A 23,647-nucleotide genomic window follows, 5' to 3' on the forward strand; every position below is an offset into this window, starting at 1 on the left:
AATACAGAGTCAATATCTTGGGATATTAAATTAAGTGCAGCTTAACTAGATCTAGCCATTCATTACACAACTATTGTACAACATTTCATTAAGAGTTATTTTCTCCAGATCATCCAATGAATCTTACTCAGTCACACAGTACAGAACAGCTAATCTGAGGGGTTGTCCAGGGCCACAACTGACACCCCTGTAAAAATAATGGGTCTTCTCTAGCTGCAATTCTATATCAAACTCAAGTGTATTTTTTTTTCACGAGGGAAACAGCACTGGGTTACTCTGAGCGGTATTCTCGTTTTTTGCCGAGTGTCACACCTTTGAGGGTTAGAGCTGCCATACTTTCAGCTGCAACATTTGATCCTTGCAGCTGAACCACAGTGACAGCCATTACAATAGCATTAACCTGTCGTCCATGATTTATGGGCTGGACTGCAATGATGGGGAAGCACTCTGCATCACATTCTAGTCTTATAAGCACACATAAACCAAATGGGAATTGCAGCAAAGTGCCACTGATATCTCAATGCAATTGCTCATCTTACTGCTGACACACAAAAACACTTGGACATTTGTGTTTGCCCTTTTGTTCATTTTTTCTCCTTCTTCAAGTACTGGCCACATCTTATATGATTCATCACTTAACAGTTTAAATAAATGAGAATGGTTTCAAAAAGGACCCACAGTAAAACCATTACAGTTTCACTATAGTTCACTATAATAAACCCTAGTTTCAAAGCCCAAATGCATCTGATTTTGGGGTCCCCAAAATCTAATAGCAATATTCCTGATCCTGTGGTCCCTGGTAAAAGCTAATTTAATTCACTTTGGTCTAGTGGATGGTATTGAGTGTATGAAAGGTACACTGGTATTGATAACAATTATTCAATATATATTGGTGGAACCTAATCTTTATCTGGTTTACAAATGGAAACATCAACTAAATACATGTTAAAGGATTTGTCAGCCTGCCTTAGCTAATCACAAGAAATAATGAAAGGGAATCAGTTTTGTCATCTCAGTTCCATACACATTGTGGAAAATAACCACAACAGATTAATTTGAAAATTCTGTTTACAAGGTTTGATCCATACTACATTTTCAGATAGTTTTCTAAAGATTTTCTAAAGGAAAAAGTTTTATGGTATAAGGCAAAAAACTGGGTCATTGCCACTGTTATCAGGGGTCTGTTCTAAGAAGCAGGTTAACTGAGTTATCTAGATAACTTTTCTTAAATCCCATAGACTGTAAAGAAATATGGACGTAGTCACAATGACTCCACCCATTGGTTTGCAGACTGCCCTTTGGAAGACTTGAGTTTAGCGATTTGACCATTGCCATCTTGTATTGGACCATCACCATCTTCGATTATTGGAGCCAGAAGTGACCATATTTGGACCAGAGGGTGGAGCAGACCCTAGCGCTGGCTGCTAGCTTGGTTAGCACGGGGCATTTACAGAATATGGTTAACTGTGATAATGCTTATGCCAATTTTCACTAGCGAAAAACAGGCTTAAAACCATTCAAACTAAATGTACTTACCAGAAAAACTGAACATCTAACTCCTTGGAGGGTCTTTTAGCACAACCAAATGCTGAACACAACTTTTTTAGATGACCAAAATGTTATAATTAACTTTCATGAACTGAAAACACACTGTCAAATAATGGCAAGTACGCCTATACTCTGTGAATCTGGGGTTACGCCATGTCACATTACGTTACAGACATTGTTGTTGCGGTAACAACAATCATAAGGCAGCCATGCCCTGAAGCATGCGCTGTTTTATCGTCAATTTTACTTTAAATTGAACCATAATTTACAAAATGAACATGTATTGAAGAAGGCTTGAAACTAGCGATAGCGAAGACCTTAAACTCATTAGGAAAGTGTTTACTGGGGTAATAAATCAAGTGAGAAGCAGGATCTTTCCAATTGGACTTCTTTTAGCAACCAGTGGAGTTACCCCCTGCTGGCCATTAGAAAGAATGTAGGTTTAAGGCACTTACTAGTTTAAGGAGCTACCCGCATGGTAAATCCCAAAACCAGATGTTTTAAAAGGTTATCCAGTTAACTCCAGTAAACAGCAACAGTATTGTTCAAATATCTAAAAAGACTTACGGTATGTCTATGTTTACCTGACAAGGAAACATAGACATACTCTTGTCTGTAACTGGAGTAATGTGGTTGAAGTAATGTGATGGTGTGGGATTTACCTTTTGAAGTCTGTTAATGCTAAGTGATCTGCTTTTAATGTGTCTGAAAACACTGCACTGCACACTGTCTGTAAATACTAAAATGTTCCCAAATTCTTCTACTTCTTCAAGACCAGCGTTATTCCAGTTCTTCAAGACCAGCATCCAGCACAGGGCAGACATTCATCAACTTGCCAAAACTAAACTGTCCTCCCAAGAATAGCATCAGCCATTTGTTCAAATGCCTAAATATGACTTATATTAACGTTAAACGGACAAGCGACTAAGCTACAATACCTTGTAGTGGAGGGTTTGGGTTAGATTGATGGGTCAATAATGCATGTGACTGTTACATCAGGGACCTGCTCATTTCCAGTTTTCAATACTTTCTTTTAACCATGACGACATTCTTTCCCTAATCTTAACCAAGCAGTTTTTGTGCATAAACCTAACCAAACCTTTACCATGGAAGTGGCAGATCAGAAAACAGTCATAAGAATCATTATGATCTTTTGTAACAGTTATTTGTAGCTTGCTTTTGTAATGGTTTTGGAAGGCACTGTCAAATGATGTCATCCTAAGGGCGTAAGATCAGAAAACCCCAATATTAGTCATTCTGAAAAGTAATGACAAACAACTGACTTGGATGGATAGACAGATATCAGTTTATTAATGTATCTGATCACTTGTTTTATGTTTCTTGTATAGTTGATCACACAACACAAGTGTTGTCATTGACCTACTTTTCCATTTCTGCTGTATAGCAGAATAAAATTTGTATTTTAAAGCATTTCTTAAATTCCACCGACTAATCAAGACTAACTGTAATTCCAGTTGCTGGATTGCAACCCTAAAAGACAAAATAAGCAATTACACAGAGATGCAGAGGTACCCACACTAAAGCCATTTTTCTTGTGCATTTTATCCACTGTGGAGAGCTACATTTTTATGACGATTTCGATGGTGGACAATGCCAGATAAATGGGGATGAAAGGACAAAATGAAAACACGTTTTCAGATTTACCCTGTTCTGGAATTCTGACAACACTTTCTCAAGTATTTCCAAAACACTATCCTGAGCAGAAAAAAACTGTAATCTGCAATCTTATCTATACAGTATGAGCACACAGATTAGATTAAGGCTTCAAAATTACACTGAGACATTGAACAGTTTCTCTTGTGAGGTCTCTGAGAAAAAGGCACCAAAACACTGGATAATTTTTGTGGGCATATCAGCCAAATCATGTATTTAGATATGATCTCAAATCTGTTACATTTGCACAGCTTTTAGGCAGATTTGTCATAAAACTTCTCTCTCTTTCACTCAGCTGCTTGTGCACACCCAACTGATCTGATGAGAAGTTACTTACCTGGGGTTTATTGCCCTATTTTTTATCCTATCAGATGACAAAACGCTCTGTTGCTAGAACCAATAGGAGAATAGCTCCTTGTGAGAGATAAATCCTTTCTGCAAATTGAGAGCAGCTTTCGAGGACACAGATCTGGTAGCAATTACTGATGCCGGAGCAGTGCATAAAAAACCCCTCTTGATCGTTTTACAGAGTGCATGTAAAACTGAGCACATAAAATGTATTCATTAATATTTTAAATATCATTCATCAATATCACAGGTCTGGTCTAATCTATGACATCTAACTTGACACTGCTGGGTCATTTTGGATGTTTCCATCAACATGTTGCAATTAACATAGAGCTGGGGCGTAGGGATTGGTTTTGAGTCTATATTCACCGATTGGACCTGACAAGGTGTTGGGGCCATTTTCACTGTGTCTGATGCGACTGCACATTCTCCAATCATCTGCTGTAGTGACAGGCAAAACAAACCAATAGTTAACCACAGCAGGAGTTGGTGACATTTCAACTCCACTTATGAAAGTGCAGGGAGAAATCCTACCTATTATTACACTGATGGATGGTGATAATGAGAGTGTATTGGCCAGGCAAACCGCAATAACAGAACCTTCACACTGAGGGATCCATGTTTTTTTTAAAACACACAGAATATTCCCTGAGCTCGGATCAGCAATTGTGCAGAGTTGGCTTGCAGGCTTTACCATTCACCATGCTGTCAAACAGGCAGCATGCTACTAAACACACTGTCTGTGTGATTATCAACAGATGAACCCTCATACCAGCTTGGGGTAATGTTTGACAGAAACCATCCCATTTGGACTCCATTGGTAAACTATGACAAGGTGTGAAGCAAAAACACATTGGTGAGGATTGATTCCTTATACTAGATTTTCCATACAGATAATTAAACTAAAAGTGGAAGGCCAAGATCCCAGAAATTAAATCCCAGAACTGACAAAATGTTAAGTGAACAAACATCTGGATGTGATTCATGTTGATACGAACCTGAACTGGACAGAGAATACAAACACTGCAGTTACAATCCAGCTTTTTCTCCCCAGGACACTTAAACCTGCATGAACTGATTTTCTGGCAACATGGGGGCAGCAGAAACAAGCTATAAACACAACATCTGACATATCACTTTTTAAGTTGATATGGCCATTTTGTTAGCAGTCCACTTGCAGTTTGGTACTGGGCAGGTAGTGTACAGTGGCCTGCTGCTGCTGGAAACAACACTGACATTAGCAGTCAGAGGGACAAAACAGTGAAGTTGCAGGTCATAAAACCAAAACAAAGAGCTTAAAGAGGTTAAAAGTCCCAGTAGAGCTGAGGAGAAAGTCAAGTGATAATTCTCTGTGGGTTTGTCACTGTGATTTGACCCCTTTCACATACAAGCAGTCATGTGATTCACTGTTAATATAAAATATTTCTTACATGCTCTTTAACGGACCAGTGTGTAGAATTTAGTGGCATCTAGCAGAATGGACTTCACAAAAATGGAATATAATATTTAATATGTCTTAATTAGTGTATAATCACATAAACTAAGAATTGTTGTGGTTTCGTTACCTTTAAATGAACCCTTTATATCTACAAAGGGAGCGGGTCCTCTTCCATGGAGGCCACCATGTTGCACCGCCATGTTTCTACAGTAGCCCAGAATGGACAAACACTGACTTTGTAGCGGGTCTGTCACGTTATTCATGAGTTTTTCAGCCACTGTAGGTTCTCCTACACGCTTGGAAGGCAGGGGGGATATTCAGTTGGATGCAATTTGCAACCTCACTGCTAGATGCCACTAAATCCTACACACTGGACCTTTAAGTCATTCGAGGCAGAGATTTCCAACCTAAAGGTCGGAGGTAGAACTCACATTTAGATCATTTTAATGTAAGATAATATGGGGCCAAGGATTGCTGTGGTTCTTAAGCTAGCATTTGGCATGCGATGAATGTTACTAATAGCAGAAACACTTAATTTGATAATGACATTGAAAAAGGAAATAATGTGGATCATCGTCATGGTGGATATCCGATCCGCTCAATATGATCTGTGTCGGCTCTAATACTGATCTGGTGTATCTGATTGATGTATCGCTGATCAATATTCAAGGTAAGTAGTCTGTCATTACCGTCTTGATCTGTATGTACTGTGTAGAATTATGCATCCAATCTCAACCAGACAAGATGTAGGAAACAAGAAAGACCTTGAAGAAAAACAGAGGCAAGCTGCTGTCAGTAGAGGTACAGCTTCAGCAGTGTCCAGGCTGCTGTGCTTTGTTTTTGTTGATTGCAACTTTAAAACAGTATACTACTGCTACAAAGCTGTTAATTGCATCAGATATAAAGGTTTGTGAGTGGAAGGTACACTGGTAAAGAGATATTGGGCTGATGTATTTGAAAATTTTTCATGTATTCTTAATATCAAACCATGTCCAATAGTTTATTTACTTGGATCAAAAATGGCCACTTTACATTCTAAATGGTACATTAGATTATTGGCTTGTCAGCCAAGCAAATAATACTAATAAACTGGAAACAATGTAAACCAAACTGTTAACTCTAACAATAAAACTGGCTGAGGGACTTCTTAAGAGTTGTTGGCAATGAAGAGTGGATTTTTTTTCCTGTTCAATTGATCATGTCCTGGTTTGGTTCTTTACAATATAAATGAAAAATGAATTCATATAAAATACGATTCACAGTCCAAAAAAGGCTATAAACTCCTGTTTTGAGGTAAGCCATTTGATATTATCTATCAAAGCATCATGGTCAGTGGCTGCTTTATGCTGTGGTATGCTGGAGTAATAGCATTACAGTTAATCATAGAAATAGGATTAAGAAGCTGATTAAGAGGGCTGGTTTTATATTTGGCACTGCTCCTAATATGCTCAAAATAGTCATGAAGTGTAGAACCTAGGGAAAGGTTCAGTTCTTCAATATGATGGGCGTCCTCTGGATGGTAAACTCAGTTAAACACCAACAGATGGTCCACAAAAACTTTCAGAAAGTCTTCTGTGCCTGCAGCTGTAGTTTGTTATATATTACAGTTTGCTCACAAAATGTTAGATTGGATGTTTTTGGACATTTATGGCTCTATGTAATATTGTATGTATTATAGATTTATTGGCATTGGTTTTGTTGTAAGATTGGTAATTGGCATTTTTATTGCCAGATTGACATTGTAGTGTCTTGTATTCACTGTATTATATGTAATGGTATTTTATCAGTATTATTGTACTTGATCTGCCTCTTGTGATTTACAGACAATGGACCTTATTAATGAAATGTCTGTGTATAGTTTTGACCTTAACTTTTGCGTAAGAACAAATTAAGAACTTTTGTCAGATTCATAAACATTTTCTTTCTTTCCAAAATGTTCACAAGTAGAAACAAAGTGTAGAAATGGTCAGGAGAACCCATTAACTGATGTGCACAAATTCTTCTTATGGTTTGTGGCTCAACAAGTCATCCAAACTAAACAAAAACGTAGTAAATGCCTTCCAAAACATCCCATACAAGCATTTTCTGTTCTCACATTCCTACCAGAAGGATGACATAGTTTGATAATGCCTTTCAAAACCATGCTACAAAAAGATTCATATTAATGTTTTCTCATCTGCTACAGCTATAGTTAAGGCTAAGGCACAAAACTTACTTGGTCAGGCTTAGGGAAAGGGTTGGGTTGCAATAACTACTGGATTAAAGTAGTTAAGGTTATGTATGGAAAACATGATTCTACCACATTTCATTTGAGTTTTCTGATGTGCAATGTCACACATTTGAGAGTGCAACAGATTTGTGAGTTCTGTATCCACGGCACACAAGTGTTATGTCCTGATCTTCATACTAAGCCTGACAGCCGACAATGGTTTTCTGTTAAAAAATTTAAATCAGACTGCTTGTATTTGGACATTTCCTTATGCTAATGACTGACATCAAATTTATAAAGCATCCTGATTCACAAATATTACCACAGGGGGAAAAACACAGTTATTTATTATTACAATGTATAGTTACTCTGTTTTCTCAAATAAATCTTAGAGAAAATAAGAAAACATTTGTGAATGAGTTGTGTTTTTGGGATGTGAGTGTTGTCTTTTACATGATTTTGTGATCTTTCTGTAGTTTTGTAATGCTTGATTGACTCAGTTCCTCTGACATGTACTACATCAGTAGCAGCTCCACAGTGGAGGACTGAGTTGTTCTAACACCTTTTCCAATAGTCAGAAGACAGCATGGACAAGTAAAAGCTGAATCAAAGTGGGATACTTACTGCTGTTGGATGTGCTGTTGGATGTAATGTGGTCGTACGAGCTGGGGGGCCGGCTTGACAGTTAGTTTCATCTGGCCCATGTTGTTAGCCGGAGGGGGGGCAGAGGCATAACCATTAGGAGGCACTTGCTGAGGTATGGGCCGCTGGGGTACCACATTGTGTCCATTCGTGTGACCAGTGGTGTGGCCGTTGGTGGGTCCGTTCCCAGGCAGTGCTGGAAAGGGGTGTGTGGGCACCGTCTTCTGTTCGCATGCCTTCCCATTTGAGCCAGGCTTGCAGACACAGAGCTGAGGCCTGAGGCACATTCCTCCGTTCTGGCATTGAGGGAAGCAGTTGGCTACAATGCAAAACCCAGACAGAGGAGAAAGAGAGAAGAAAAGACAGAGAGGAAGGAGAGACAGATGGAGAATGAGTGATGATGGTAAGAGGTCACACATACAAAAACACAGGGAAAGAGATGTAAGCATATGGATAAACTGTACCCGACTTTTCATGATTTTAAATGCACACACAGGTAAAAGTATGAAACATGCTTAAATCACACTTCTGTCAGGAATTTAATATCATACATCATCACTGTTTTAAATGTAGGGCTTCAAGGGAACTCTGGTGCATTTGCCATTTGACTTGGTTTGTTTAGGCTGGTGTGACAGCCATCAATGGAACTGGTGCGGACCAAACAACCAGACCGAGACTGCTTGAAACGGTGGGTTACAGAGATGTGTTGTTCTTATGTCCTACTCCATGTATCTTGGCCGATCATCATTAAAAACCAGTGAAGCATAGCAGCCAAAAAGTAAATTTCCCATACCCCGTCTTCTTTTTTTGTCCTGTTCCTTCCTATTCAACATTATTTATGACATATGAGGTCTGACTGCAGTCTTTACTAATAATATTCATAATAATTTGGTTGAATACAAACCCAACACAGTGGTGGGTCTTAATCTAAATAAATGATCAATCATCAATTTCAGACATGTAGCTAACAGGTCGCTAGTTAGTTTTTGAGTGTAAATGACAGGCCTGAATCATCATCTCCCATTGAACTATTAAGCACATCATATTATTGTTTTAAGCTTAAAACACACACAGCTCGTCCTGTCAGTTTGAAGCTAATGTTAGCTTAAGCTGCTAAAATGCAGAGATGTCAACTGTACCTTTAATGATGGCCAGTGATATCAGACTTTGTCAGACGTGAAGATAAAGGAATCTTCATGCATCAGACAAATCTGAGTTCAAACCAGTCTTGGTCTGGTTGTTTGGTCCTTCAATAGACAGGACTACTGAGAGAGGGATGAAGTCACTAGCACACGGTTATAGTGAGAAGTTTTTACCAAGGAGCTTAAACTCACATTTTGACATAAAGCTGAGGCAGTGTGAGCACAAAATGGAGCGACAGCTAAAAGGCAACAATAATTTTTTTTCTTTGGTGTAGACCAAGTAAACTCAACTGCAGGTGTGAACGTGATGTAATTTCAGCACAACTACATGATACATGTATCACTCTGTATCATGGATGTATTATAAGAGCTGGATACCGGACTAAAAATGGCGCCTATTCAGTCCTATAAGAATTGCTCGCATGGCGCATACGCCAAAAAAAGTTTCTAGCTTCCGGGTTTGCTTCGTGTTGTGCGGCCCACTGAATATGCGCAGTAGTGTTTCCCCTGCTGGCCCCGCCCACGAGTTCCCGCTCAGCCCATAGACTTTACATTGTGATGACGTCACAGATTTTTAAATTGCTTTTCTCGGCTCGAGAAAAGTTTTGCAAACATAAAACCTCCATGGATCAAAAGTTCATTATAGAAAGAGTCATAATTAACGTTGTTTGCAATTCGAGGCATCCTGTCAACAGTTTTACAGACGTCTGTTTTACAATGGTGGTCTATGGGGAAAATCCTTTTTGGGCCGCAGGGGGATTTTTCACTGCAATACCACGAGTGGCCACTGGGAAAAATTGGCTGCAAGGCTGCGCAGCGGCGTCCTATCCAACTCTTATTATACATTCATGCTCTGTATGGAAAAGAAACCAAACTTCTTCGTTTTGGTTTATAACGGCAGTTGGCAACCAGCGTATTAGGTGCATGACCGCCACCTTCTGCTCCGGAGTGTGAACCAGAGATTAAATCCTCCACATTAATCCTGTCTGTCTAATAAACCCAAAGAAAACTCTACTGCTCCACCAACTTGGCAGGTTCATTAAAGTTTTAATGCTGAGCTCCTGAACTCCAGTCTTCCTAAGTTCTTCCTTCATATATTATCTTTCTTGATCATACTTACTACAATCTATGCTTGCATGCATAACACTGAACATACAAAAATATGTGTATATATCGGTATCGGCATCGGCAATTGGCCACAATGAGTTGGAAATATCGGCAAAGAGTCCATCTTTGCCATCGTGCATCCCTAGGTCATGTACATAGCATAATTGTATGTGCGCGCATGCACACACACACACACACACACACACACACACACACACACACACACACTATACAAATTCTGACACTTCCTCAATGCTACATGTATGATGTAATCTCAGCTGGCAACAATTTTCAGTCATTTATCACTAAAGCTGGTTGAAGAGGTCTTTTCAATGCCATTATTAGCCTCCTCCAAAACTATCTGCTACTATACATGTCAACACATGTTCACACACACAGCAGGAGAGCTTCATGTGCATTTCAGAGTGGAAAACAGGATGACATGTTGTTGAGGTTCTTTTCCAAAGTCAGTTTCAGTTGAACACGAATCAAATGCAAATAATATCATGTACACAACTAGGCAACAATAGCATGGTTAAAAAAAAACATGTCTTTTATTTTCTGTTGCATAATTTTCTTTTATGAAAACTCCATTGTCACAACGGGAGAAAAACTATGAGGGTTGTCATGTTACATGATGTCATGTAGGTTTGGCCAGTAATCTAACAATGAATCATTTTTATATCATGTCACAATTTGAAACATTGTGATATCACTTCTGCACTTTTAATTAAAATGTACATAATAAAACTGTGTCCAGCAAGCTGTAGGAGGTGAAAGGTGTAGTACACTTAGTGTAGTTTAGTATAATCACAACTGTCAGGGCCAAACAACAAAAAAGAAACTGGGCAGTTATCTGGTTAAAATGCTTCATCAAGGAGAGATACCACTCTAGAGATATGACATTGAAAGAAACAGACAGTGGTTGCTATGAGGACTTATTACCTTAGTGATACAAAAATATGGCTCTGGTCACCACTGCAAAACAACTGTTCTTCACGTTGTGGTTACTGCTCTAATATTATACTTGAACGTTAAGTGACATTTTTCAAGTGTTGAAAGGAGTGGACAACACACTTATAATTGATACTAATGATTTTGAAGAAAATTGTGATCTCTATAAAATCATGATTCTCATTTTAACTAGAATTGTGCAGAATTATCTAACAGGCAGCGTGGTGGTTGTTGAGGGACAAACAACTGGCTGGCGGACAGAGGGAGAGTGTGAGTGAGGGGTGAGTTAAAGCTGGTATGATAGAAAGGAGGAGGGCTCTATTTTTCTCAAGGCACAACGTCTCTTCGCAGCCAATCTGGTGAATTAAACACTCTTCAACCAGTAGATGTGTTTAAATTGGCATAAAGAATACTTTAATGAGATTAAAGTAGGAACGTCAGTAAGTCATTCTGCATTGATGAATGTGGCTGATTCTTACCGTATCTGTTATCCACAGCTGCTTTATACTGTATGAGAAGCTTCTCCTTCAGTTCATGAAATCCTTGCAGCCTTTGATTAGAGAAGTGTCACACCAAAGCACAGTGCCATTACTAGGGGTGGGAATCTTTGGGAATGTCACGATTTGATTCAAGCTGGAAGCTAGAAAGTTCACAATATATTTCACATTCATCTCGCAAAGGTATTTATTTAGTAATTAAATCAAAAAATGCTTGCAACCATTGCCTTTTGTGAAGATGAACTCTAGCACGTGCGCTGTACACTGTCTGGTTGTTGCAGCTGCCCTGCCCTCACAGTTGAGTTTTTTGTTCTGTCAATATCACGTTATTAACTAACATTTAGAAAATTGACTTTTGACATTTGTGAATCGATGCAGAATTGTCCATGCCCGCATTCAGGATGCATCTTAGAAACGATTTTTTCCCCCCATCCCTAGCCATTATGTACAGCCATTAACTGTGTTTACTGTCATTAAATCACCTGAAAATGACATCAGGCTGCTACAGAGTAACCACACACACCTACACACATCAGTCTGGTTGGTTATAACTTGTCTGTTTACGTGGGGTTACCAGAGTTCATCAGAGTCTCATTTCCAACTTTTTTCTGAACAAAAGCAGCAATTCATGTTTTGCTCTTGAAATGCATTGAGGTGCGAGAGCTTTTGTGTCCTGGATGATGTAGCCATTTACGATGTAAGATGCAGTAGAAATAAAACTGAAATAGCATCAGTTTGATGCAATCATATTAATGGCTTCAACAAATGTTGTTATTTATTTCTATCATCATTGTACAAATCATTAAAAAAAACCCACATGATCTGTCTCTGGCTGCAGAAGTGTGATTTCCTGAAAAAGCGTATTTCCATTTGCTGAGCTATGGTGTCATTCTTCACTGTGATTGGCTCAGTTATTTCAGAGCTATGAGACCAGTGGTGTGACTGGCTGAGAGAGTATTTACTAATCACCACACTCACTGATCTATATTCACCTTCACCCAACCCTTGCACTTTGTGCTGCTGCACATAAGTGAACCAAAATAGCAGGTGTGAATGGAGACGCCCACACAGCCCTTGCGCCCGAGACCTACCGCGCTGAGCTTGTGCGCTTGCATGGATAACATAGGGATAAATAATGACCACTATGTCACCGTTCCTCACAGTGAATCCACTTATACATTTTTATAGAATTTTCATTGAACAGTGAAATTAAATACAGTGAAAATAACTTTCTGTTTTATCTTTACATTCATCTGACAGCATTCAGTTCAAACTTATATCATCATGAAAAGTGATGAAAATGTTACAGGTCCAAAGCAGTAGGAATGCCCTTGTGCAAAGTGCAAGTAAAAGTGACCATGTTGCATATTCAGACGTGACATCAACATGTTAAACTGCCACCAGATTAACATAAAGGGGTGCATGTCTGAGGGGGGCTAAAGAGACCAGTAAAAAGCCTGTAATTACACAGGGCTCTATTCTCTGCAGGCAGATGATAGGGGCATCCATTCATCATCTACAAAGCCTGCCTCAAAGACAACACGGTAGAGGTTTACATGCTGTATTTCAACACACACATGCACCTACATGCAAAGATATGTTTGGAGAAACCATACAAAGGAAGTTGATCACAGATAACACGCGCACACGCCTGGACCTTCCTCTGACTATATTCATTTCTTAACATAAACACACTGTTATCTTAATGGTCACCATAAGTAATACTATACTAAACCAAAAACTAACTAGCTAAAGTCCTAACCCTAAACTGACTTGCTGAAGTAGTGAGGGACAGAACACACACACACACACACACACACACACCAGGCCACCTTCAAATGATACGCCCTGCTGTGTGTGTGTGTGTGTGTGTGTGTGCACTTGTGTGTATGTGTGTGGTGTGTGGTGTGTGGTGTGTGTGCGTGTGCGTGTGTATAAAGCCAGCAGGAGAAATGACTCAGAAAGAGGCCAGCCCCTCTCACTCTCCCCTGGGTCTGTGAGGGTGTGTCACCACCTCACTAAGCTTGTTAGTCTAATTAGTGACTTTGAGATTTGTGAAAATGATTAATGAAGGGAAAACTACATGGTTGATGAAAGACATCTGCTGGCACGAGGAAAAGATACCTTTCTCTGAGGTTGTCCAAATTCTTCCAGACCAGCAGTTTTTTTTTGTCTGATGTATAACATCTTCTATTAAAAATCAGATCTGGGACACCCCTCATACTGTATGATGGATATGACTGAACGATATATATAGAATTTATACAACATCACTAGCCTGGGGGCAAACTAACCTGAAGTGATCTGATTGTAATATGATGATTTTCTGTGTAGTATGAAGAAACATTTTGTTTGTGTGGAATCCATGCTGCATTGGAGTCATATTGAAGGTACTGCATTACACTGCATGAGAAAAATTCTAATTATGGTTCAGCTCAACATCCAAGTGGCAATGACAACTGATTACTGTGTTTTTCTGTAAGCTTCTGGAGTTTAAGGAGGGTAACTAAGCGGTGAAGACCTCTAGCTTTGTCCCAGAACCAAAAACAAGACCTCTCATTGCTCTCCGTTACTTCAGACTTGTGGCATTGAGTTCATGTTATCTCTCGGTCTGTGTCCGTCTGTCTGTATGTATGTATGTGTGTTTGTCGTTCATGTATCTTGAGAGCTGTTAATCCGATCTACTTCGTACTTGGTAGGTGGATTGCTGGGGAAACGAGGAAGTGTAATGTCAATGTGTGAAGTTGTTTGGCTGAGCGGTTTTTTAGAAATATATAAAAATACCCCATAAACAACATTGCTTCTGCTTCTTCTTCTGTACGTGGATTCAACAAGCGGAAATACGGACAGCGCCATTCTGCCATTGAAATGTACAGGTAGAATGTACCTGTAGTAATAAGAATAATCACCTGTAGTGATAAGAACAACTATAGAGAATGAATTGAAAGAAGTTTCTTAAGTTCAACTTAAAATTGTAGTTTCCAGATATTCTGTGAGGTGTTAAGGGAGCATTGGTAAATTGTAGTATCTACCGATAGCTTGCATGTGAGGCATTTAGGGAAAACGGGTAAATTATAGCGTCTACTGATAGCCTGTGTGTGAGGCGTTTAGGGAACATCGGTAATTGTAGCGTCTACTACATTTGTGGTGTTTAGGGGAGGAGCACTGTTCTCTCTAGGTTTTGAGATATTGGCCTGTTATGAACAGGCACATTTTGAATGGGCACTAGTCTGTCTGGTAAAGGAAGGAATCTCTGTCTGTATGTCTGTATGTCTGTATGTCCTTCGCATATCTCTTGAACCGTTCATCAGATCGACGTCACACTTGGTGGGTGTATGGCTGGGTAACAAAGGGAGAGCAGTGTTAAATTTGGGGCAATTTGGACACGCAGCACAATTAATATTAATAAACTTAAACTCTGAATAAACAAGCAATAAGCCGCTCCACTCTGCAGCAGTGGGGCAGGCCCTCTGGGTTTTGCGACAGCACTTCATGATCAGAGCTGTACGACTCGACTCGCCATGAGACGAGTCAAGGGGACGACATCTCTCTTTGTTTGATAACGTTAAAAGTTAGGCTTTGTTGTGGGTTTTCTGACTCATTTTAAAAAAGACGAGAGCAAAAGAGAGAGAGAGGGCAAGCGAGCCGAGAGCACATGCCAGCGACAGAAAGGCTGGAAAGCTTTCTCTGAGAGAGAGAAAGCCCGTGAATGACAGAAATACGTTATTTTCTGATTGTCTCACAGCGGTTACATTCTAAAGCACGAATAAAACACCCATCAGACACTCAACAGATGATTTACTGTAAAGACAGATGCTCCTTTGGTGCAATTTGGACAAGTGACACATTTAATTAACTTTGAATAAACAAGCAAACAGCGAGCCGCTCAGCTCTGTGTTTGAGTGCAGCAGGGGCTATTTGATATAAACACCATCACATCACAGTGGGGCGGGGCTTCTGGGCTTTGACTTGACTTTACACTTGGCGGGTGTACTGGTGAGGACCCAAGGAAGTGCATTGTCGAGTGTGAAGTTGTTTGGACATGTGAAATGTTTAATTAATGTTGAATAAACAAGCGAACAGTGTACTGATCAGCTCCTGTGCAATGGGGGCTGTTTGATAAATACACCGTCATACCACAGCAGGGTGGGGCTTCTGGGCTCTGTCTTGCTGAGCGGGACAAAGGCACACATCCTGCTCAGTTGAGCTGCCCGAGATGGAGGAGCGAGCACACACACAGGGTCGGAGGCACTAAAACTAGCCAACAGGAGCACAGACATGTTTGACTGGCAGCAGAATCAACAAATGGAAGGCCGTAAACTGCTTCTGCAATTCAACCTCAGTCTAGTCTCACTGGTGAAGTCTCTGTCTGGATTTAAACCATTTAATTTATTGAATCCTTATTATTTTAATTCATACATGTATATGTGGTTCTATAATATTAAGCAATCGGCCCATTCTGAAGAGGCACATTTTGTATGGGCACTGCACTGGTTCTATCTAACAATCTATGTCTCATTGGATGTTTTGTAAAGTTATAATCACGTCCACTTTCCACAGTGACTGTCCAGGTGTGCAGAGGTGTGAAAGTGGGCAGCATTTTGAGACAAGCCTTCTTTTTTATTCTTCACACAAATACTTCTGTCACTTGTTTGAGGCATGCCAAGACCTTGACAGTCATGTCCTCTGATTTCTACAATGCATTCAACACCATCCAGTTCCAATGCAATCTAGCAATTCATCTACACCCAACATGGTAGCCTCATACCTACAATGTATGCAGCTGCCTACTGAGCAATACTTCAGTGGCCAGCTGCAGTATGTTCACGTGGGCGGCAGCATCTCTGAGATAGTGATGAGCACTGGCGCACCCTTCTGTACTAGGAGCACTCCTCCTCAGAGTCTACACCCTCCTTCAGTTTATACTTTGTGTCTGACTTCTGTAGAGGTACACTTGTTTTTAGCCAGCCATCGTGTTCTTTGCAGAACAGCTCGTCCCAGAATGTTTTTTTTAGGTTTTGGCCCAAACTTAGTACAAAGTGTAAACCTGCAGACTATGGCATTGGTTACACACACAGTATCTATTTTCAAGGCCACTTTGCACATCTCATCAGGCAAGGTTACATTAAATGTCACGTATGAACATTCTCAGGTACAACCTTGACCAATCTTAAAATCCATATTCCAGGTGGCCCTACCTTTAACTTGTATTTAATTTTGTATATGTATTGATATACTGTAGATCTATCTAAACCATGCTGCAGTTTTTACTCTGTTACAGCAAGGTTAGTGTTAAATCATATTGAATTGTGCTTGAAAGCTAATATGATAGCCTCCTCCATTTATGAGTCTCTGGGTCTCCGTTGTCTCAAAGGTCATGGATGTATTAAGAGCGTTCATGGTCAGCGCTGTCAAGATGGTTTGCGTTTGGTCAACTTTGCCCACACAAGTGAATCCACTACTCACAGCAAATTTATTGAAATTAAATGATCTCAGTTACGGGTGTGACTGGGCCTTAACTCTGTAACTGTTGTCGCCTCTGACATTCGACTCCCATCTCTTTGCCTGGTCTAGAAAGGCATAACCATCCTAAAACTGAACCAATGACACTTTCAAAAAGACTCTAAGATATCACCTAAAAATTAAATTCATTTTTGGAACGTGTTCAACACATTTGAGGCTTTCTTTGATCCTATAGTGTAAAAGAGTGCATTAGCATGGAAGTGCTCAAATTTCAGACCATTCTATGTTCTAACACAATATACTGTACTGTAGGGTCTAAATTCAGTCTCAGTCCAAAAAGTATATGCCTTAGTGTCTACTTTCAAAATCTAATATCAGTTGAGTTACACCCCCCAACAACCCTCCTCCATAGAAAGATTACCTCAAAGATTACATCATTGCTGTCTTTTCCCCCCCGGAGCTGAGTTATGTTAGCATTTTGAAATAACCCCACAGTTAATTTTCCACTTTGGGCGAAGCTTTTTTGCTTTCTTTTCCGACTAGCGTAAATAGTTTTCATTTCCCCCACCCCTCTCTGGCCTGGAGCTGAGGCTGCCATCTGTTCTACGAATAGTTTTCTCTCCCTCTCTCTCAGACTGAGGTCAGCTACATAAGGGCTCTGTTCTGTGACGAGGGTGACGGACTAAGTGACGGTAATTTACTTGTTAGCTGGGGACAGGAAATAGATCAGTCATGGTGATGTTCTCACTCTTTTGATCACAGTATGCTGGGCCTGGCATGCAGGGAACCCCTCACCCACTCACACTGAGGTCTGCTAGGGGTTTGTAAGAGTTAAAAATATTTGGGGGGTTGTGTGTGTGTGTGTGTGTGTGTGTGTGTGTGGGGCTATGTGCATGTGGTAGGGATCCAAGGTGAGAAGCAAAAACTGAGAGGCATAATGATTTTCTTTGTGTCACTGCCTTGTTGCAAGATCTTAAAATTCCTAAGTGAGGGAAAGAAAATTGCTCAAACTTTATGGGTAACTGCAACAGCCTGTTTAACCTTGCATGTGGCTGGGACAGATGTTCACTGAATTCAGAAGCAGGTAGCGGTGGAAAGATATGACATCGATATATGAGGTATTGAATTCCACATTATCTGAGTCACTGCTGGCCCTCAGAGTTCAGATTAGCTCTGATAAGGCTGTCTGTTGAGAATCGATGGGCCTCACTAATCCTCTGGGTGAGAGAAACACTTATCTTTTCACTGGCCAGCAATGATGACGGTATTGAGACACCATCATATGACATATCCAAGTTATTCACAGTCATCAACTAAATCTACTTTGACTCGACTCCATTGATGTATTCATCGTTAGGCAAAAAAGTACTGTTGTTCCTAGTTTGTGTTGTTCCAGGGAGCAATTAGAGTGGGACACTGACCATGAGTAACGCTGGCTAGAACTGAATGCAATGTGAAGATGGTCTAAGTTAATAAAGTCACAACCGTTAATTCTGTATGATATGGCAAGAACGGAACAGAATGAAACACCTACTAGGGAAAAACATTTTGGTTAATATTGCTTGCCATCTTATATACAAAGGGTCCAATGCCCGTTCAGGCTGTTGAACCCCTACTGACTCACTACTGACCCCCACTCCTCCAACTCCCACCATCAGCTCTCTGTGCATTGTGTACACTCTGTCAACTTGAAGTTCAATTCAAAACGAAAACTAGTTTATTACAACTTAGTTTTTAGATTTGTAGCTCTAGCCATCAGTTCTGGTAACACTGTAATCACTAAAGAAATTGCTGATATCTTGAAATCTTGGTGACATCCCTAAATATAGGTCCTCAAATGGGCGACAAACACACGGAAGGCTGGGAGGCCTATAACATTTCTAATAATTCATCATTGCAAAAGAAAATTGAGTCTACACACTTTGATTTGAAATTTTACCATTTTTTCTGTTCTTTGTATTTGGTAAACATGGGAGTTTGTGTTTGATTGTCTGATCATTTGTGTTAGTTGCCCTGTTGCCGTGTTCACAAGTCTCATCAATTACTTTGGTGAGTATGAGGTTATAACTGGTGTAATTGATGGCTAGAGCAATGAAAATAAATCCAAGTTGTAACCATGGTTTTTATTAGAGCATGCACCAAATGGCAGCTTCATTATATACCCAGAGACCCAAAAACCAACCTATGTTACCTGGCCCCAGGTTTGTTTTTTGTGTTTGAATGAACTTCATTTGTAAATATTCTGCATATGAGCACAATGTACAGCAGGTCAGGAGGAGGAAGACGAGGGAAACATAAATGAATTAAATTTCAACCATACTTGGAAATATAAACAAATTTTTTTTTTCATTATTTTTGTTGTTGGTTTCAGTTTGTAGTATTTGTTATTCTGTTCTTTTATGTTCATGTGTATATTTGTCTTTTTGTCCATGAAACACTTTTTAAAAATGTAAATAAAATTTAAAATTTTATTACACAAACTACGAAATTGGGAAATTCAAATACTCACCTTCTCCTATTGCCTTTGCTAGCTACTACGCCACGACCCATGAGCTAATAGTCATGTAAAAGTTTTATACGATGACCCAAATCACATGTGATTGAATAAATGTACTGTATGTATACACTGCAATCAAAGATGAGTCATGAAAAAATATGTCAATGTTTTACAGGAATAGAAAATAGATGATTTTTGAATATATTTGGCATATAACATGAGATGAATGAACAATTAACACTGAATTATGTATTTTTTGTTTCACTGTTTCTTTAAGAGTAGAGACGTCATATTCGTACATAGATAGCTACACAACTACATCCATGAAAAGTAGAGAAAGAAAAATGGCCATAAGTGTGGATGAGATCGATGCAGCAGTACGGGTTGATATAACTCTTCAATCAGCAGATTTCTTCAATGGTTGGGCTGAAAGCTGAATTGTCCCTAACAACGGCCACTGCAACATCTGCATCCAGGGAAATGATGTCTGCAGGAAAGACATCACTCACTACTGATTGGTAAGGAGAAAATAGATAACCCCACCCTCCCCAACAGGAGTTGGCTAACATGAACACAAGGTCAGACTGAATAGTTAAAGTGAAATGAAATGGCAATTCAGTGAGTCACAGTCCTGTCTGACAATTCATCATCCAAAAGTCTTTCTCCTCCTTTTTTCTCAGGAAAACATGCTTTATGCAATGATACCAGCCTTCTCCTGTTGACTTCTGTACATATTTTTTTATATTTATTATATATTTTTTCATATTTCCTTAGTATCTCATTGCCTCCAGGTATGTGTTAAATCTCTGAATCAACTGCCTTCTACATGTGTGTTCTTTGCATTTCTCTGCTAAAAATGGCCTCTTCCTATCTTTAAAACCAGCATGCCCTTTCTTTACCAAAAAGGAAAGCAATTAAAATGAGATGACGGAAACAATGATAGATTTTATCATGGAAAAATCAGCCTCTCCTGTTGACAATGAGATTGGCCAACGCCTGAGAATACTGAGTGACGTTACCACCTGCAGTGGGCCATTAGCCTTTGCTGCAGGAAAGCATTCCATTGTTGGGTGACTCATTCAGAGACTTTGTATCTGCAAAGGTGGTTAAGTGAGGTGAGCGTGGACATCATCCAGATACAATACCCGGCGACAGTCACATCTTAATCGACTTGACTCCCCCACTGCCCTGTGAACTGAGGTGTCAAGCACATTGCTGAACGTTTACTGCACCTCCCCTTTCACTTTATAACACCTGCATTCAGCACGCAGCCCTCCAGTGTCAGTGCTGCTGATGGACATTATAATGAGCTGTAATGGGCTTGGCCACTAGGCAATGAAGAGCAAACTACTTGAGTCAGCACATTGCCAGGTGTTCCTCTGGCCAACCCACATGGAGAGAAAATGGGTTTGTTTTTTGTTTTTTTTTTGGGGGGGGGGGGGGGGGGGTATATATATATATTTTTTTTTTTTCACTCTCAAATATCAGTATTGTTTGGGCTCTAGTTACTATGAAGTAACTATGAAGATGAGAAGACATTCCTTCTCTGTGCATCATTACACAATGGTGAGGCTAGATTAACAGCTGGGCGAAGAGGGCACCACACACCCAAGGTCCCCCAAAAGTCCAAGATTCACTGCATGTCAGCTGGTTTTGGTACCATGATTAATGGCAAATTTGTACAACTAAAGTACAATATCAACTAAGACGGCTCCTATGTTATTACAGTACCTAATGATATCATCCTGTCTTGTAGAAGTGCCCTGTGTCCATTTTATTATTTCACTTTACAAATACCCAGTTATAGTGTCCATACACCAGTGTTTTTCTCAAACTTTGGCTGCCTTCTTTCAGGAAAGTAAACTGAGCAATTCCACAAAATTACAAAGATGTTTTGTCTGCGAGATAGCCGTGATGTAGACACTTTAGGCGGATTCGACAAAGAGCTATTCTGCCCTGCAATTCAATAATTGGCCAACATTTGACTTCATCCAGTCTGGAGGAGTAACTGGAATGTCTCCTGATCATTTCTCCTGAATCAGATGAGTTTTGTACCGCTGAGTCACATGTTCACCACTGCTACCAAGAAAAGAAGCAAACCAAAATAAGCTGTGCTCTACAGCAACACGTGAAGGTCCAACATACATCTGTGTCCATTTCTGTCTTATTTATGGCAGTCAGGGAAGAGCACAAGGAACATTCCTGACTGACCACCATTAATAACAGAAGGTTCAGAATTTGACTTCTGCAGCAATAGCAAGGTATGCCATAGAAAGAGGTCATTGCGTTATTTGTGACAAGGTATGTCTTTTGAAGTCCTCTTGAGTGTATATCATGTGTGACATAACACAGAAAATGTCAGTTACTGTTTTCACTGGTTTTAAGTCTTCCCATGACATTAAAAGAAAGCCTGTCGTGGTTAGGATGGGTGAGGGGATGGGGGTTGAACCGACAACCTGAAAGAACACTTTATGTATGGGGACTAAATGGCTCCTGTGGCTATGTGTAAGGCTGCACCAGGACAAAATCAGTCCATTGTTAATTCATTTTGTTACTCTGTTTGACAGCATCACTTGTTTGTAATGAAGGAGCGGAGGAGGGATCTGTTGGAAATTCATCACGATAACAAGCAATGACGGATTCCACATGTTGCTCTGCTGGTTCATGGGAGCTGTATTTCTTGGATGTTAATAAAATCATTGTTGTTGTTGTTAAACTTTGTTGAAAAAATAGAAAGAGTTCAAATTCCAATGCTGGATGCTGCAGTGGATGTGGCAGTGGCACCACATTAGGATTCAGCTCTCTATTGTCATGTTTTTCTATGTGAACAATGAAATGAATGGGTAAAACGTCAGTACTAAAGGCAAAAAAGCACAGTGGTACATGCTGTTTTTTGTGCCTAAAAAAATCTTTTCAAATCTGTGCATTGTTTTCTCTACTCAATTGCTATAAATGTTTTAAGAAATGATAAAAACACATAGCACACTGCCCCCTCATTTAAAATACTGTAAAAAAAAAAAAACAACTCTAAAACAAAAACAAAGAAAAAGAAAACTTACCACTTACTGACCTAAATACACACCACTCACAGGTTGAGATAAACATTCTAATTACTCATTAATTCTCTCTTTAGGGGCAGGTGTACACATACAAACATATAAACTACTGCTTTGTTCATTCCATTCATTATATCTCCAATTTTAGCATCTGGATGGGGGGAACTGGATGACACAGACTGTCAAAGCCAAAGAACCAGAGGAATGTCCCCTATTGGTCATTGTCCAGAAGGTTTGCACAGTGTTTCCTGTGCCTGTATAAACAAAAGGAGTCTCTCCGCCCACAAGTTTCAAGTGTTCAGCTGATATGGGCTCAAAGCCCTGCAATGGTAGTCATGATGACACTGAACTTTAGCACCACCTGTACTTATTTTGATTCTTTTCAATGGTAAATGTGGGTCAGACACTTTTGCACTGTGCTCCTCTGCTGTGGTGGAAGGTGATGTGCAGGTTACAGAGTGGCAGAGCCACACTGTGAGATCTGCTGAACACAAACACGAGGGAGTCCTGTTGCTCTCCAGAGAACACTAGTAGTCTTTCCCTCCCAAGACTCCAGCAGATGGGCACAGCACTGGAGAAAGGCTGTTTACTTCTTAAATAACAAGTTGGCGAGACACTGCAAATAAGAAAATGATCTGGCCAATGGGTCTGGGCCAAGACGTATAATCCATTTCAAATCTGTTTCTCTTCCACTCTGAGACACGTGCTTTTGCCAGTCGGACTGTATAATAACAGTCTTCTCATGACTCGGCAATGGAGGGTCCTGACACTGGGCCTCATTCATAAAATGCATGTTTGCACTGATTTGATCTGAACTTATGCATTTGCACAAGAACTATTACGGGATTTATCATTATTTTTGTAATCATGAAATGTTTGTATATAAGAGCAAAATGTATGTTTACCTGGAACCACTTGGAAACAGACAAGCACAAATCCTTGTGTTCTGCTCTAAGCTATATGATTCAAAGTAAAGAGGACTAAAATGTTGAGGGTACAAAGAGTCAACAAGTATGTGTGTGTGCAGGGGGAATTTTGTATCTTATTTTTTTCACTATATCCATTTCACCCT

At 39.8% G+C, this 23,647-nt stretch overlaps 1 protein-coding gene across 5 annotated transcripts in view; it reads right to left on the minus strand.

Annotated features, from left to right (window-relative positions):
- ltbp1 (latent transforming growth factor beta binding protein 1) overlaps positions 1-23,647 on the minus strand; it is a 156,255-nt gene that overhangs the window by 114,793 nt on the left and 17,815 nt on the right. For all 5 annotated transcript variants that reach the window (XM_042433005.1, XM_042433004.1, XM_042433002.1 and 2 more), the window contains exon 3: positions 7,842-8,178. In XM_042433005.1, the coding sequence (XP_042288939.1) occupies positions 7,842-8,178 (337 nt within the window). The remainder of the gene's footprint in view (positions 1-7,841; positions 8,179-23,647) is intronic.

This window comes from Thunnus maccoyii, chromosome 14 (assembly GCF_910596095.1).
Source record: "Thunnus maccoyii chromosome 14, fThuMac1.1, whole genome shotgun sequence".
Classification (NCBI taxonomy): Eukaryota; Metazoa; Chordata; class Actinopteri; order Scombriformes; family Scombridae; genus Thunnus; species Thunnus maccoyii.